The sequence below is a fragment of the Psammomys obesus genome, unplaced genomic scaffold (genome assembly GCF_907164565.1).
Source record: "Psammomys obesus unplaced genomic scaffold, mPsaObe1.curated_primary_1811, whole genome shotgun sequence".
NCBI lineage: Eukaryota > Metazoa > Chordata > Mammalia > Rodentia > Muridae > Psammomys > Psammomys obesus.
Genome location: NW_026590663.1, coordinates 2,100,521 through 2,117,247, shown reverse-complemented (window position 1 = coordinate 2,117,247; position 16,727 = coordinate 2,100,521). Strand labels below are relative to the sequence as shown.

The following is a 16,727-nucleotide window of genomic DNA, read 5'->3' as shown; positions in this document are numbered from 1 at the left end:
GCTGGACTTGAACTCCGTGCAGGGCCGCCTTGACTCACTCCCGAAGTTTAGGTCTCCGCCAAAGTGGAGCTGCTTTCTGCTTGGGCAGGCTAACACGTAGGTGTCTTTGATGAGCGCTGCCTTTTTTTTTTTTTTTTTCCTGCTGTGTTCACAGCTGTAGTATGTATGATGATGGCCAGTGCTTGTACCTGAATAATGAGTGACAGATGGAGGATTTGAGATGTATCAGGCTGTACCTTGTGGGAAGTCATCAGCTCCAATTTACATAATTACTTCCTATAATGCTGAACTATCACCTAACAGAACTTTTGCCCTGTTTCTTTTTAGGCACAAACAAATGGATACAAAGTCACGAATTTGCACCTTTGCTACCTCACATACAGTTTCCCAGTATTTTCAAGAGCATATTTATTTTTCACAACTTCTCACATGTGTCCTATTACAATTTCTCATACTTTACGGATTAAAATATGAATTTCGCGAGCTATTGTGTTAAATTAGGTGGTAAAGGCAGATTCCCGGGCCTGTGCCATCCTGGAAGGACCAGTGATAGACTGTTACATTTTCCAAGTCTTTGGAAACATTGTTACTCAAACAGTGACACAGGGAGATCTCCATTTAATGCAGAAAATAAAGTTAATGACTTTTCCGATGCCACTGAACAGGAAAGCGGCAGAATGGTTCCTCTGGACTTACTTGCTTAAGCCTATTTCTGGAGGTTGCTAGTTGGGTGATTTCTCAGGCAGTTTACTAGGTTTTGTTTTTAGTTTTGTGCACGTGATTAGGTTTGTTTCATAGGTTCTTAAAAGGTGTTCTCTACTTATTAAAAACAAACAGCTGATGACTTCCCGAAAGTTACAGCTAGACAAAGCGATCTCAAACCGTCCATACGTCACTCGTTATTTGGTATAAGAGCACGGAACATCACATCTATGGCTGTGAACACAGCAGAAAAAAAAATTATAAAATTCTTTTTTTGTAGGAAAATAATAATAATAATAAAAAGGGCAAGATAAAAATTCCTTTAGTCAGTGACATTCTGTGTCTCCGTGGTTTTGGAGAAGGGAGGCCACAGAATGATGGAATTATGTAGACCGGAGTGACAGGCACAAACTCTCAGTGTCACAGTCTCTGTTTTGGTCCCTCCTTTGGTCAGGCTGTTGAGCATCTTGTGTGCTAGTCAGATTGTTGCATGAGCATCCTCAGCAGGCGGCTCCTGGTGACTTTCATCACAGCACCTCCAGGCTCCTTAGGGCAGTGCTGTGGGATCAGCTGTGCTAACTAATGGCACCCAGGCTTACCTGTAATTAGGGCTCTCGGAGTCAGTTTTGAAGGCCATTGGATAATAAAAATAGGAGCTTGTAAAATTGTTTGGCTGATAAAAATTTACCTTAGTGGCTTCTTTCTGGTCTCTGCCACAGGCTGCTGACCCGCTTCCTCAGGGGTGGTTTGGCTGCTGAAATCTGGGAACCTTGGTGTGCTTCAGTTTTACATTTGACCTAAACTATAACTGAAATGCCTGCCGGTGCAGAGGAATCCTGAAACATGAGATTAAAAAAGCTGCAATTCCTTATCAAGTGTAATGTAAAGTAGTTACAGGAAATGAAGATTCCACCACACTGGGTGTAAATTTATGCCTCCCTTTCTTCTTTGTTTTCTTTCTTAAAAATGAAACAAAACAAAACACCAACAATGTTTAATAAGCTGAAATGTGGATGCCCTATTTTGTTCCTCCTGCAGTTTAAATGTGTATTTTGTTTTTGTTGTTCTTTTTAAACGAAGCTTACTTTTATCTTCCTTTCTTTTTGTATGCAGGAGGTGGGGCGAATGTCCAGGCTACAACACATATGTGAGGATCAGGGGACGCCTTGTAGGTGTTTGTTTTCTCTGTGGGAGTTGAATTTAGGATGTCAGACTTGTCAGCACAATTACCTGCTTAACCATCTTGTCAGCCTTTGTCATTTTACTTGATATTTGTCTGTCTATCTTTCCCCTAATAGTATACAGTAGGATTAAGGTATTTAAACAGCTGTAGAATTCTAAAGGAGCAAGCAAAACTAAATGTCATTTTTTTTAGGCTCCTGTACTGTTACTGTTCTGGGTTCCAGAAAGCGAATCAGCCATTTCAAATGGCTACTAGATTTTTAAACAAAATTCTACTTTGAGAAAGAGAAGATCTGTAAGAGAACATATGAACACTTTAAGTTAGAGTAGTCAGTTTTATTGCAAACAGAAGTTCTTTTTCTTTTCCTCACTCTAGTCTCCAGATTTACTGCCTGGCCCTCCCTCTCCACCTGGCAAACCTGGCCCCAGGACAGCCAGCCTCATTTCCATTAGAAAAGAGTAAAAATTCCTATCATGTGAATCATACTTTGGGGATTTTATTTTGTCTTAGCTCTGCCTTGATTTTCACTTTTCTTTTCCTTTCTTAAACTTTTTCTCTGTGTGTGTTGATGTGCTGTAATCCTGAAGCTCTCAGCTCTAAGCCCAAGAGAGAATCATCCCCAAGAGCTTGTTAAAGATGTAGGGTTTTAATGCCTGCTCCAGGGTTCTGATCCCACAGGGCTGCAGAAGCAGAGAAATTTGCTTGTTAAAAGGCACACTAGCAATTCTGACCTCCCTGGTGTGGGCAACACCTTCCTGGGGCCTTCAGAGGCTTGATAGCACGTGTCCCTGAATCCTTGGCCCTATTTTACTAGAAATCATGTGTGTGGAAGCCTCTCTGTGTAGACTGTTAATGGGAACAGCATTGTGTTTCTTAAGATTAACAATATAAGTTTTTAGGCGTCTATTGTTTTAGGGCTACCCTTGTAATATTCCTGTGGGTTATTATGAGGGTTAGGATGTAATATAAAAAAGCAGCTGGGGAGATCACTCAGTCTGTGAAATGCTCACCAGAGCATCTCCGGGGCTCCCTGCTTCGTCAATCTAGCCTAATGAGTACTCTCCAGTTTCCATGAGAGACCACCAAGAGATTAACCAAAGAAGACACCTAACAGTGACACACACATGCATGCATCATGCATACCCTCCCACACAACACATGCACACACCCACACAAACATGTACACCCGAAAATACCACACACACATACACCACATACACACACACACACACACACACACAGTAATTGTATTAATATTTCTTCAGGTGTGCAACCCTGTGTAAACTATTTGTAAGCGTTTATGAAAGGTGCCCTTGCCTGACAACTGCTTGTGATAAAGACTATGCTGGTGGCTGAGCTCTTAATGTACCTCAGGATTGAGGTATCACTCACCGTAGTCTGGTTACCCTGCATATGAGCTTCCTTGCCGATGGGGAAGGTAGCTTAGGTATAGTTGAGGTTGAAGGAAGAGGCTGCTTTCTTTTCAATCCCGTAAGTGTTTTGTTGGAAAACATGGTTTGTATGCATGGAGAGCCACTGGCATATTTCAGTAACTGGCTAGCTCTCGCACATGCCTGAGAGGAGGACACCACTCTGCGTCTCTTTCTGGTTTTCACAGTGTCCAGAGTTCTGCTGTGAGGTTGCCAACTCTGAGCTCTCTGATGTTGCAATACTGCCCTCAGAATGTCTGTCAGGCTTTGGGGCAAAGTTGACCTAAGCTGGGCCCCTCCCCTAACCTGTTTTGAAGCAGAGACAGTGGGTGCTATGGCTACGTTTGCCAGTGTCAGAGAAGAGAGCTTTCTTCAGGCTGCTGCTGATCAGATAACAGGTTTCTGAACTGTTCTTCCCCGTTGCCAACCAGGAAGAGCAGTGGAGAGATAAGGTTTAAGGACAGTTCATGGAGTTCGCGTGGAGGCTTCAGAATTGCTGCGATGGAGTTTGCCTCATCTCCTGCACTGCACAGACAGTCTGGGTGAAGTAAGGAACGCTGTGGTCCGCTTAACCACTTACAGATGTTAATCACCTTCTTTCAATAAATTTTCATTTTGTGCTACTGAAGACAAACAAGAAAAGCCATGAGGTGTTGATTCAGATAACTGAAAATCTGAGAGACAGGCATGGTGGCCCATGCCAGTGACCCCAGCATTCTGGAGATGGGAAACTGAGGCAGGAAGAGCTAGGTGTTGAAATGTGTCAGACAAACAAACAAAAGTAGCCATACAGAGATCATCTGCATCCAACTATTCCCAAGACTTTTCAGTAGAACACTATTCTGGAAGAATTATTCCACTGACTCATTATTTAAAGTTTTTGGCCTGTGATTCTTTATTCTTCCATTTGGAGTATTCCTTTTCCAGGAATGGAATTATTTCTTGTTGTTGTGCTTAATTTTTTTCCTTCCTCTACTCAAAATACAAGATTACTTTGTTTCCTTAAAAACTTTTAAGACTTTTGTTGTTGTTTGGTGTTTTGAGACAGGATTTCTGTGTAGCCTTGGCTGTCCTGGACTCATTTTGTAGACTTGGCTGGCCTCAAACTCACAGGGATTCGCCTGCCTCTGCTTCCCTGAGTGCTGCGATCAAAGGCATGAGCCATGCCACCATACCCAGCTACTTGTAAGATTTTTAATTGTTAGGTAACCATTAAATTTTTAAAAATAATGTTCACGTTCTTTTTGTAGGGTTTTGTTTTGTGGTTTGGAAGAGTCCTGTGTAGCTCTGTCTGCCCTTGAACTCCCTATCTGGGCAAGGATGACCTTAAACTCCTTGTTCTCCTTTTTACCTCATAAGTGTTAGAAGTGTATGCATCATACTTAGTTTTCTATCTGGCTGTCTTTCACTAACTCACTCTCACTCTGTGCAGATTCTATTTTAAAAACCTGTGTCTTCTGGTGTTCAGTCCCAAAGCGTCCTGCCAATAGGAAATCATTTTTAAGTTAGTATTTCTAGTAAGCACTTAGTGTTAAAATATTTAAAATCACTTGATGTCAAAGTCTGTCTGTTAAATTTGCAGTAACATAGTGGTAACAGCTTATATTGCATACTGAGCTATTATTTGTTCTTGTTCAGCAGTACTGGAGAGCCAGCTCCAGGCCTCTTGCTGTACCACTGAGCTCACCCCCCTGCCCTTATTCTGCTTTTTGTTTTTGTTTTGGACAGGGCTTGAAGTAGCCCAGGCTGGCCCCCATCTCATTTTGTAATGAAGGATGATTTTGAAATTTTGATCTTCTCGTCGGTCGTAGTCACTATTTCTGTCGCGGTGAAGAGCCACAATGACCAGGGCGACCCTTATAAAAGAAAGCATTTATCGGGGGCCCTGCTCACAGTGTCAGAGGGCTACCCCGCTGTCATCCCGGCAGGGAGCATGGTGACACGCGTGGCACTGGAGCGGTCGCCAGGAGCTGCCTCCTTATCTGCAGACTGAGAAAGAGCCTGCGCCCAGCGTGGGCTTTTGACGTCTCAGGGCTTTCCTCAAGTAACGCTCCCTCCAAGGCCTTCTAGTGCTTCTCATGTAGTGCCACCCCCTGACGACTCAACATTCAAACACATCAGCCTGTGGGGGTCATTCTTGTTCAACCCACGACTTCAGCGCTACCTCCTGAATACTGGGATTGCATGTGTGTGTCAAGACATGTAGTTTCTATGGTGTTTGGAGGTTGAACCCAGGGTTTCGTGCGTGGTAGGCAGGCACTCTGCTGACCGCGCTCACACTGGAGTTTTAAGTGTTAATGCTCCTCTCCAGTGGATATAGTTTTCTTGCCTGTCTTTTTCATTTGTTTCTTTTTTTTTTTTTTTTTTTTTTTTTTGTGGCCTGGCGGAGATCCATTTGGCTCTCCTTATGTTCAGTGGCTCGAGACTCCTGCCCACATGGCTGCGCAGAAGTGCCCTGTCTATTGATCCATCTCCCCAGCCTAGCAGATGGATTCAAGAGCTGAATTGTAAAAGTTGGTCAAGCATCAGGCACTCAGTTACCCGTTCTTTTTAAATGAATGGCACAGTAGCGATGCCATGTCAGCGCCCCTGCGAGGAGAGTGTGGGCACCGTCGTCGTCATGTGAACCCCATCTACTTCTGTCTGCGACTCTTGTCTCCAGCGAGGGATGGGTTTGGAAAGAGGACCCAGTCCAGGCTCACTCCTGCCTTTTCTGTGAGCGAGCAGCTACAGCTGTGGGCAGGTAAAGGTGTTTCCCTGTTGGAATTAGATTCCTTCTGCTTCTTATGGAGTCCAGGCTTCTTTGCATGGAGGTACGTGTTGATGAAATGTCTGATCAAGCATGGAACTTGTGTGTTTGGTCGGTTCCCTCTGTAGCAAGCCTGCCTTCTGAGGTGGGCCATAAAGGCCATCTGTATTCTCCAAATAACCAGTCAAAAAGGTTCAACTATTGAGGTACCTTTAGGGAAGTTTGCAGTCTTCTATTTTATTTTTCTAAATAAAATCACTCTTCCTTGAGGCTCAGCTAATCATATCCGTAAGCCTGCATAGTCTTTAAAGCAGAATCATTTTCAGAGTAGGCTGACAAATAAAATTTGAATTTCTGAAACAAGAGAACGGTATGAAACCCAGATTTTATTGTCCGTAAATAAAGCTTTATTAATAGGTGGTGCATGCCTTTATTCCCAGCACTCAGGAGGCAAAGGCAAGCAGATCTCTGAGTTCAAGGCCAGCCTGGTCTACAGAGTGAGTTCTAGGACAGCCAGGACTACACAGAGAAACCCTGGCTTGAAAAACTAAAAACGAACAGACATACAAACAAAAACCTCACGGCCAGACCTGGTGGGACACTTGGGAGGCCCTTAGAAGGCAGCGCTAGGCACATCTCTTGAATCTGAAGCCAGCCTGGTCTACTTAGTGAGTTTTAGGCCAGCCAGGACAAGTAAGTCCCTGTCTCAACAGCAAGAGCAAACTCCAAAAACTGCCTTGCAGTTGGAACATCCATCTTTGTTCCAGGTAGCTGTGGGCGTACAGTGGAGGTAGAAATTATGGTCCTTAAAGCCAGAGCATATTTTTGGTCTGACCCTTTCATACAGAAAGTTTCTGGGCTTTTGCCTGGAGTAGTCACATGTATTGTGTTGTATGGTACTGCAGCTTGTTGTTTTTGTTGGTTCGGGTCTGCTGGCCTAGCTATGAACTGGGGGCCCCACAAGCCCTTCCTGAGGCTCAGGGAATTTGAATGGTTTATGCTTAGCATTCACTGCATTAGAATTACAAATGACACTGGTACGGGGAAGCAGAAGTTGTGGTGTGGGAAGGAGGACCGAGTTCCCCTGCCCTACCTAACTGTACCACTCCCCAGGAACCTTCACATTCTGCTGTGAGGAAGCCTTCTGGGCCCTGTCCTGTGGGAGTTTGTGAGACTTCATTACGCAGGCATGACTGAAACATGGGCAACCGTGTTGAAATGTGGTTGGACAAAAAGGAAATGAACTAGTGTTAGCAGGCTGAAATAGGAAACCCCAGCAATTCATCTTGTCTCTGCCACAGTCCTTAGGACCGAGGAGGGTCTTATGATCTGTTAGACAAAGCTGCACCGAAAGGTTCTCTGTGGTTAGCGTCAACGCAGAAAGGTAGATTAGGTGCCTATGTCTTGCAAGAAGGAAGAAAAATCATAGTCTAAGATAACAGATAGCTAGGTAAGTCTTACATCCCTACTTGCGGGAAGGAGTTTGAGGCCAGAAACGACGGATGGAAACCCACTTGTATAGGAAGATGCAAACCAGCACATCCCCGTTACGCACCCTTGTCGTCAGGTCGGGATTGGAGTCCTAATGAGGAAGGCGCTTTGCATTCCTCAGTGTAGGTACAGATGCTTGTCATGCAGAAAGGTCCTTCCAGGCACACCCAGAATGGTGTTGACTTAGAGGTAGCCTGTGGCCCCGTCAGGTTGGCACATGGAATTCACTGTCACAGACAGGACTTCAGTGTAGCCTACATCTACTGTTTTATAGTTTAACATGTTTTTATGTAGTGTCTTGGAAAGTTCCAGCTCCCCAGGGGATGGAAAGCCAGCCCAGAGGTTAAGAGTACTTGTTCTGATAGAGGAACTGGGTACAATTCCCAGCACCCACATGGCAGCTCACGACCTGGTGTAGCTCCAGTTCCAGGGGATCTGGCAGACCTCTTCTGAACCACGTGGGCACCGTCAGCACGAGGTGCTCAGACGAACATGGAGAGCATACACATGACACAACAAATAGATAACAAAAGACCCCTTGCACTTGAATATTGGAATCATCAGAATTCAATTCGTTTGGTTAAAACTGTTATTTGGGCAGCGCTGAATTAGGGTTGGATTAAAGTGGATGGTGGTTCTCTAGTTTGTGAAATGTAATTAGCAATATTTTCTTTTGGCTGGATTAATTTTTTTTTCTTTTAGTATTATGCTACTGTATTTATTTGTATGCATATTTTTTGCATCGTTTTTGCCTTGAGGTGGTAGTGTGGTTTCTAAGACTACACTCAAACATATGTCAGTTTGAGTGTTACCCCTGGAAGGGCTAGTTTGCAACAGAGATTAGCAGTTTCCCAAAGCAGCTGGCATAAGCTCCGCTTGGCATAGCACGTAGTCAATTGATTGACATGGCATGTTAGCAACAAGATCTTATCGTTGAGTACATCAGTGTGCAGGGAGAGCAATGGGATGGGGTCTGTTTGCAAGCACCCTCTGTGCTCTTCCCAAGATCCCCTTGTCCTCATCTATAAGGCCATCACAACACCTAGGGCAGCCAGAGGGTTGGTGGGAGGATTACCTGGCAAGACAGGCCTCTCCTGGTAATTGTTTTTATGGCTTGTTTCTTTGATACAGAACACTGTTGTAATTTAGACTTCATTTCTCCAGGAAGGAATGGGAGTGTCATTGGGCCTGTGCTTTTATTACCGTTGCGCTGTATCTTAGTGAATTTTAGGCAGGTCCTCCTTATGTAGGATCCCAATTCTCAGTAAAGAGATATTATTAAACGGGACTAATCTAGGTACTGGGCTAAAGGAAATGTTTAAATTAAAACATCCAGCGAACTGGCCTTAGGCCCGCTTCTTTGCTCCAGGTCACAGACTGAGTATACCTTCAGGGCCGTGTTCCTTCACCCAGGGGGCAGTGTGGCCTTCCCTGCTTTACTTTCAGGGGACATTGCACTCTCCATGTGGCATCTGGAGACTATACAAAACACTGGAACTTGTTTTGGTCTATCCCTTCACTTTTGGAGCAGTGAATTCCCTAGGTAACTTGTCTTGAATATTTACTTTTTTGGGGGGGGAAGGGGGTCCTGGAACTTGCTTTGTGGACCAGGCTGGCCCTGAACTCGGAGCTCCACCTACCTCGTCCTCCCAAGTTTTGGGGAATATTTGCGCTTTTATCTGTTCTAAGGATACGCTCTTAATTACTAATGTTCTGATTTTAGAAACTAGTTCTAATTTCTGTATCTCTACCTTTTACTGAGTACGTAGAAAATTTGTGTACTTTTGAGTTGCTGCCTCGAGAGTAGCATTCTGAGTTTTTAGCCAAGGTCTTTTATTCCTCTGTGTGTGTCTATTGTCTGTGGACCTCTCTCTTGATTGCCAGAAGTCTTCATGACACACCTCTGACTTTCATACGTCTTCAAATGCTCTTTAAACAGCCAGGCACAGTTTGAACTAGCACATCACAAACACTCACCATACTCTGCTCTTACAGCTATTTCAGTGCTCCTGTTCTGAGGATTTACACTTTTGCATCATTAAAGGTGCAAGAAAGTTAATTAAGGAAATTAATTAAAAATGTGTTAATGACTGAGGCACTTTGATGAGATTTTAATATAGAAATTCTTTTAAATGTCAATTCCCTAAGATATTTAGGTGGAAAACAATTGTGTTCAGAAATGTAGTTAGTTGCTTATAGAGTGGTGAGTTTAGAAGCAGAATCGCTGGGAAGAGCAAGCAGGAGGCTGGTAGCATAATTATACAGATTATCCAGGTGTGGTCCCTTCTCTCTCCCCTCCTCCCCAGGCCCAGCAAGGGAAGCTGAAATAGAACCACAGATGTCTGGTACCCAGATACTTTTCACATTTTTGAGAAAAATTTTCTAGGCCACATTCAGATAGGAGTGACATTACTTTGGCATATGAGAGGGCAGGGAAAGCCATGTGTTGTGAACGCAGAGTTCAATTTCACTGGAAGCCAAAAGAAGATTCATGACCTGTTGAGAAGCTGAGGTCCTTATTTATTTATTTCTTTTTTAAATGTGAAGTCTTGTGGATACTTGAGTATCTCTTCTTTCCTTCGAGAATTCTAGCTGGTGGCTAAGGACTTTAAATAGATAGCATTGACTTTGGCTATTCTATAGAAGGCATTCACATAGATAACAAAGGAAAAAAATAACAATAGCCAACAACTCAGTTAAGTGTTGATGTTTTTTCTTCAGGTTAGATGTGCAGAAGAACGGGAGCCAGCTAAGACTGGTGAGGTTGGGAGCCATGCAGGCTTCCCACCCTATTGCTTTTCTCAGTGAATAGGAAAAGTGGATAATAGTCTTTTCAGTGTTCTTCTGGGAAACGTCTGCTTTTTGTTTTGTTTTGTTTTGTTTTTTGAGGCGGGGGTAGATGAGCTATCTGAATTATTAAATCAGTAGGTGTGTGCATGCTTGTGTTTGGGGACCTGTGTGCCACAGTACATGTGCAAGACATCAGAGAAATAATATATTTCTGACTAATAGGATCCATTACTCAAAACTTACCTTTTGAATTCTGTTCCTTTACAAAATATTGGCTGAAGCAGTATCTAGCTGTATTTTGAGTTGTGTTGTAGGAAGGAAAAGCAAACACACACACACACACACACACACGCACACACACACACACACACGTTGTTAAAATAATATCAAAGAATAGTTTCTTTGTTTGATGTATATCATTCTGTCAGTAATGATAATTGCTGATGTACTTAAAATTATAATTCTAAACTTCTAGATCTGTTGTTTTGCCTATGGGAATGGAAAAGCATAAAGAGGATTTGGTATTAGAGCCAGTGTTTGCTGCGAATGCTTACAACAGTGATACTCAAATCATGAAAAACGAAGTGGCTTCTGTTAATCTGAGAATAAGACCACTGCCACGATTCTGAGCCAAATTTGAAGCAAGAATAGTGGCCAGCAGAGTGGACTGTGGCCAAGTCCATTCCTGGGTTCCCAGAAAATGGTTACATTTTTCAGAAGCTTAAAAAGATAAAACTACAAGGCCACCATATTTCCCATCAGGTCCAATCAGGGGCGAACATACATCCTGACATATTTCCTGTCTGGGTCCACACACCTCCCATCCCCTGACATCCAATCAGGCATTTCTAGTGCAAACAAACTTGTTTCGGGGTGCAAAAGCACGTGGCTTGTTATTTCCCAAGAACCATAACCTCCACCGTTCCAGGAAGTTACCAGTCCTTGGGCAACTGGGCGATACAGGTTACCTTTGGCTCTTACTCGGTGTGTGCTGGCATGAACTGGCCTGTCTAAACGCCATTTCTACCGATGGTTCCTGTTATTCGTAAAGAGCGTGTTGACAGGATGTACGAAGCTGTATTTGAATCTGAATGTTGGGAGTTCCTCATGGATGCGTATTCACGGCGGGCGATAGCCATCCTCTGTAGGCACAAGTATGAGGGCACGTGCCCTTGCTTATTCATTCAGAGGAGCAAAGGACACAGCTATTGGGAGACGCTTGCAAGGAGTGATCAATGATAAAGAGTTTTTCATTAAAGAATGCTCTTCATAGAAAACTTAGAAATGTCATGGTATTTACTTAATTGGTTTTATGTATGTCTTCTAAATTAAACTCAATCTAAGGAAGAATATCCTTATAGTATAATTCATGGTGTTGGTCTTTTCTTTTGATTTTAGGACCTTGTTTCTGAGGAGACGTGCCATAGACTGAAAAAGGAAAAATGAGGGTAGCAGGTAAGATATTTATTTAATCCAATGAAAATGATTTTTTTTATTTTATATTTTTTATAACCTCTTTGATCAATAATGGCTAAAGGAAAGGGTGCATAATTGATTAATTCTTCTTCATCTTCATATTCCTTCTCCAACTTCCTTTTGTGGTGGATCTTGGTTCCTAGACCAAGCTGGTTTCAAGCTGTCTTCCAGCCTCAGAGGTTATATACTTGTGCCATTGTACCTATAATGCTTCTGAAAGTTAAGTACCAGGCTAAAATAAACTAAATCGTGCTTAGCCTTTCCATTTTACATAGTCAGCAAATTACCACCTGTTCATTAGGTAATTCTTACATGTGTTCATTATTACATGTTTTTGTAGATGAAACTTATATTGAAATTACGGCAAATATTAATCTTTATTTTATGGGGTAAACATATTTGCCAAGTAGTACATATATTCAAAGAATAATTTGGAAAATGCAGAGACTGACCTTTTCTTTCTAAGTTCTAGCAACTAAGTAAAAAGGAATTCTAAGATAAAACTTTCTCCTATGTGCAGTTGAGTGTAATATACATGAAGAATTTACAGAAAATGTGTTTTTGCTTTGAATTATTAGTCTAGGTACAAATCCAGAGCATTAAGAGCAATCTGAAGTAACGTGTTATATACATTGAAAATCCTTGTAAAGTCCATAGAATTAACATAGATATTAGTAAGCATTTTTGAAGGGTAGATCCATAAGTACCCAACTGGCCTTTCCCTACATAAAAGTGAAAATAAATTTGTTTCTGCTAGACTGCCTCTAGCCACAACCCTCCCACAACACCAAAGGAGCCTTGCTCTGAGGAATTCTGCTAAGTCTGTGTAACAGGAGAAAACAGGTTGTTTTTCCACTCAAGATAATCATTCATAATTGTCATTTTCTTACAAGCAAACCAAGTATTTTCCTAGAGTCGTCTCTCAGAGATGCCAGGAGCTGAGGCGGGTGGACAAGCAGCTTTTCATAGTTTGCTTATAGTTGCATAGAATCAAGTGGAGTTGATCAAACACCACGATTACTGAACCAAGTTAACTGGAGGTTGCTACACATGCTTTAGTAGAAATTTGAAAAATTGGATTCTCTGTGCTGTGAAGTTACAAAACATCATTTTGAAGTAGTTAAACACTTGTGGAGGAAGAAGGTTTCAGAAACCAAGAGCTTGTTTGTGTTTTTAAAGACATGTAGCCTCTTACTTTGTTTGTTTTCTTTTTGTTTCTGTATGTTCTTGGGTTCAGCAGGACGATCCATAGCTGTGGTCCCCTGTGGATTTTTAAATACGCTGTTTAAATGTGGTGATCAGAGAACGTTCTTATTTTGCACACAATCCTAAATTTATTCTCAGTGAAATGAATTTCATCATCTAGTTTTTATGTTTGTGCTTTTCTTGGCATAGTTCTTGGGGCCCCTGCTTTTGATGGATGAGTAAGGACTGTTAGTTCTGAGTTCACGGCTCTGAACTAATGAAGATCTTCTAAATGAAAATAGTTTCTGGTTGCTCTGAAAGGCTCACATAGCCTGGAGTGTAATGATCCTTGGTTTATAAATGTGAGATCAGACCCAAGGCACTGCTGTCAGTGGCTGGAAGGAAGAGCGAATGACACACCTAGTGGGGAATGGCCGTTGTGGTTGTGATATTCTAAGTCCCTTCCGAGTTCGGCATTGGACGTTGGGACCAGCCCTAGAGACCACGCTCTGTAGGAAGCTCCACTCTACCGCTGTGGTCTGTGCTGCTAACTTGTCTGTTTCTTGGAGCGTCTGGTTCTTCCTTGTTCTAGACCAGTGAGTGAGCAGGTCCTTCTGAGAGACTCAGAGTGGGTAAGAGCAACGCTCTTGCTGCAGAGGACCCAGGCTGAGTTCCTAGCACCCGCACGGTGACTCAACCATCTGACACCCACTTCTGACTTCCACGGGCACCAGGCATACACATGTGTACACACAGGCCAAAACAGTGATGTGTAAAGTCAAATAAGTAAATCTTTGAAAGGCTGCCACTGATGTGACCCTAAAAGCAAGTTTGGCCTTGCACACTGCAGGTTTCATTCATCTACTTTTGGAGACAGTGAGGGCTTATCCCTATTATGTGTGGCTATGACTGCTAGAAAATGAAGTAGAAGACTAACGTGATCTGTCACGATCAAGCCACTGGTCTCTATCTTGATAAAAACGGCGTGTGCCACCTGCTAGCATTCATCTATTGAGCGTATGTATGTGTTGTGCGCATGCGTTGTATGAAATCCTGGGAGAAGGTGGTCCAAACCAAATGGAATTTTACTCTCTTACAGGGTAAAATGTAGGCAGTCAGTAGTTGCTCCAAAAAAACAGGAAGCAGCCTGTGGAGGGGAGAAGTGAGGAGGGGGAGGTGAGAAGGATTAGGCAGTTGGTGGACTCATTGCCACTTCATTCCTGTGTTAATAGAAAAAAATTTTTAAGGCTTTGTTTTTCAGAGAAGTTTTAGATTCATAGCCAACTTGGGAGGAAGGTACAGAGATTTTTCTTGTATCCCCTAGCTGTGAATAGAGCATCTTTAAATAGCACTGAGGGGGCTCTGGTTGTGGATGGCTTTCAGCGACAGCCCCCTTTCCAAACATCTTCAATTCCTCCCCGCCCCTCCCCTCTAAGGATCTAGACTATTCTTTTGGGTCAATGACATGAGAGATTAGATGAACTTTAATATATATATATATATATATATATATTTCTTATGTTGAGTTTGGCAGAAGAAGAATTTGTCATTTAGTGTTAGAATGGGGTACTCTGGAGATCTCCAGGTTTTTTGGGGGGAGGCTTGAGTTCTGGCCCACATCCACCCACTGACTTATCTGTAATCTTAGGGCACTGATTCATCACTGGGATTTTTTTCTCTTTAAGGTTAGATGACTGTAGATTTTGTCAACCTCTTTACCTTTACTCTCAGTAGAGATCAAACCCTCCAGATGAGATTGTGTAGACACAAATAAGCTAATACTGTTTCCGAGTAAACACGCTGAAATCCAGAGGTAGATGGAGAAGTTGTTGTTCTGCTATTGGCCCTTTCCTACCTTGTGCTTTGTGATTTGATTCCTAGATTGGGGTAGCAAGGAGTAAGAGATGATTCATAGTAAGCAGGTGTGGCAGTGACGACTATTGTAAGGTACCATAAAGACACAAAGTCTAAAGTCGAGGCGGGTGCCCTCTGGAGCTTTTCACATAGCCAGTGTTTGTGATGTCCAAGCCTGTTCTGCAGGAGAAATGCCCTGTCTTAAACTAGGTGGTGTTTGCAGTCCCTGTGGGCTCATGTGGCTCCAGGAAATGGGTTGCTGATAGTATAGTACATTTCTCTTCAGCTCCCCACTTCCTAGATGTCCTGGTCTTGGCCTCCCCAGAAGATCTGGTGTTTTGTGTCCTCCCTGGCAGGCACTGCTCTTTAGGATTGGCAAGGATTAGGAGCATGTAGTCCTGCAGGCACAGTTGAGGTGTTCCTTTCACCAGGGCACCTGTAGTCAGCCAGCAGCTGATGGTAGGTACCTCCCTACCCTCCCCAAAGCAGCCTGGACAAGCATCTCAAGTCACCTTGCATCTGAGAGTTCTTTGATTGGGAGAACAATCCTTAACTTGGTGGGCCTACTCGTTATAAATCCAGGGACATTACCGTCTTGTCCATCCCAACATAGAACTGCGTTGGTCTTACTGTTTCCATAGAAATGTGGCGTTTGTATATCAGAAGTTCTTTTGGCTTATAAAAGCATGCTGAGTTATTCCTGCTTTTTTTTTTCCCCCAGGAGCTGCAAAGTTGGTGGTGGCTGTGGCAGTGTTTTTACTGACGTTTTATGTTATTTCTCAAGTATTTGAAATTAAAATGGATGCAAGCTTAGGAAATCTATTTGGTAAGTTTCATGCCTTTTGTTTTTGTTGTTTTGCGTCTTGTTCCGTTTAGGCTTGCTCACAGGAGCATGGGTTCGGGGTCGTCTGCCAAACCTGGGTACCTCGGCAGTGGCCCCACCACTGGAGGAAATGGCTCTCCCTCCCACTGCACCAGTTCAGTCCCAGTGGCTGCTCGGAGAGGTGTGGTGTCTCGCCTTTCCTCCCCACCCAGGGTGGAATGTGGGCCGGTTCAGCCTTGCGTAGTTAATCACGGCCGGTGTGATTTCTTCCGTGCTACAGCCACGTTAGGCCTAGCCTGCAGTACTTCTCCCCACAGCTTTAAATGCTCTCTGTTCCCTCTACCGTAGCATCCCTGAACTTTTAGACATAAACCTTTTGGTTACCTGTGTTCCACCTGTTAGATTTAGGCACTGTTGGAGGGCAAGTGTTTTGTTTTAATCTTCTAACTGTAGTGCATTTTATCTATAAAATGTTATTTATTGGATTTCACTCTAGATTGAACTGGTGCAGATATGAATTGTGGGGCTTGTTTCATTTCTTGTTTAGAATATGTTAGTTCTCTTAACCGCTTGTTTACCATCCAGCTTAATTTAGCAAAGGTCATCAGATTTGCATGCGCCTAGGTTGGTTTCAGGACCCTGGTTTCTAATTACCCACAGAGTTAATTACAGTTCATGCGCTGGTGAGTTTTCTTTCAACTTCCTTTGTAATAACGTAGTAGCTTGAACAGATAATTTTTTCCTTTTTTATTGGAAATATATTCTCTTCTTACATAATGTATCTCCATTACAGTTTTGTCTTCCTCTGTTCCTCCTGGTTCCTCCCCACCACCCCCAGCCAGATCCACCTACTCCCTCTCTGTCTCTCATTAGAGAAAAACAGGCTTCTAAGAGATGGCATCAAACATGCCAAAAAATATATATATATATAGTAAGATGAAACAAAAACCATCACATTGAAGTTGGACAAAACAAACTCTGAAAAGGGAAAAAGCCCAAGAGAAGGCATACGAATCAGAGATCCACGGCTGAACAGATCATTTT

At 42.9% G+C, this 16,727-nt stretch overlaps 1 protein-coding gene across 4 annotated transcripts in view; it reads left to right on the top strand.

The window, feature by feature from the left end:
- Positions 1-16,727, top strand: part of Fam3c (FAM3 metabolism regulating signaling molecule C) — a 44,575-nt gene that overhangs the window by 332 nt on the left and 27,516 nt on the right. The window contains exons 1-3 of one of the 4 annotated variants that reach the window (XM_055608165.1): positions 78-96; positions 11,744-11,800; positions 15,582-15,686. In XM_055608165.1, the coding sequence (XP_055464140.1) occupies positions 11,788-11,800; positions 15,582-15,686 (118 nt within the window). In that variant the 5' untranslated portion in view covers positions 78-96; positions 11,744-11,787. Of the gene's footprint in view, positions 1-77; positions 97-1,851; positions 1,871-3,806; positions 3,863-11,743; positions 11,801-15,581; positions 15,687-16,727 lie in introns of those variants that run through there. The other 3 variants (XM_055608164.1, XM_055608163.1, XM_055608162.1) reach the window with 3 other exon arrangements.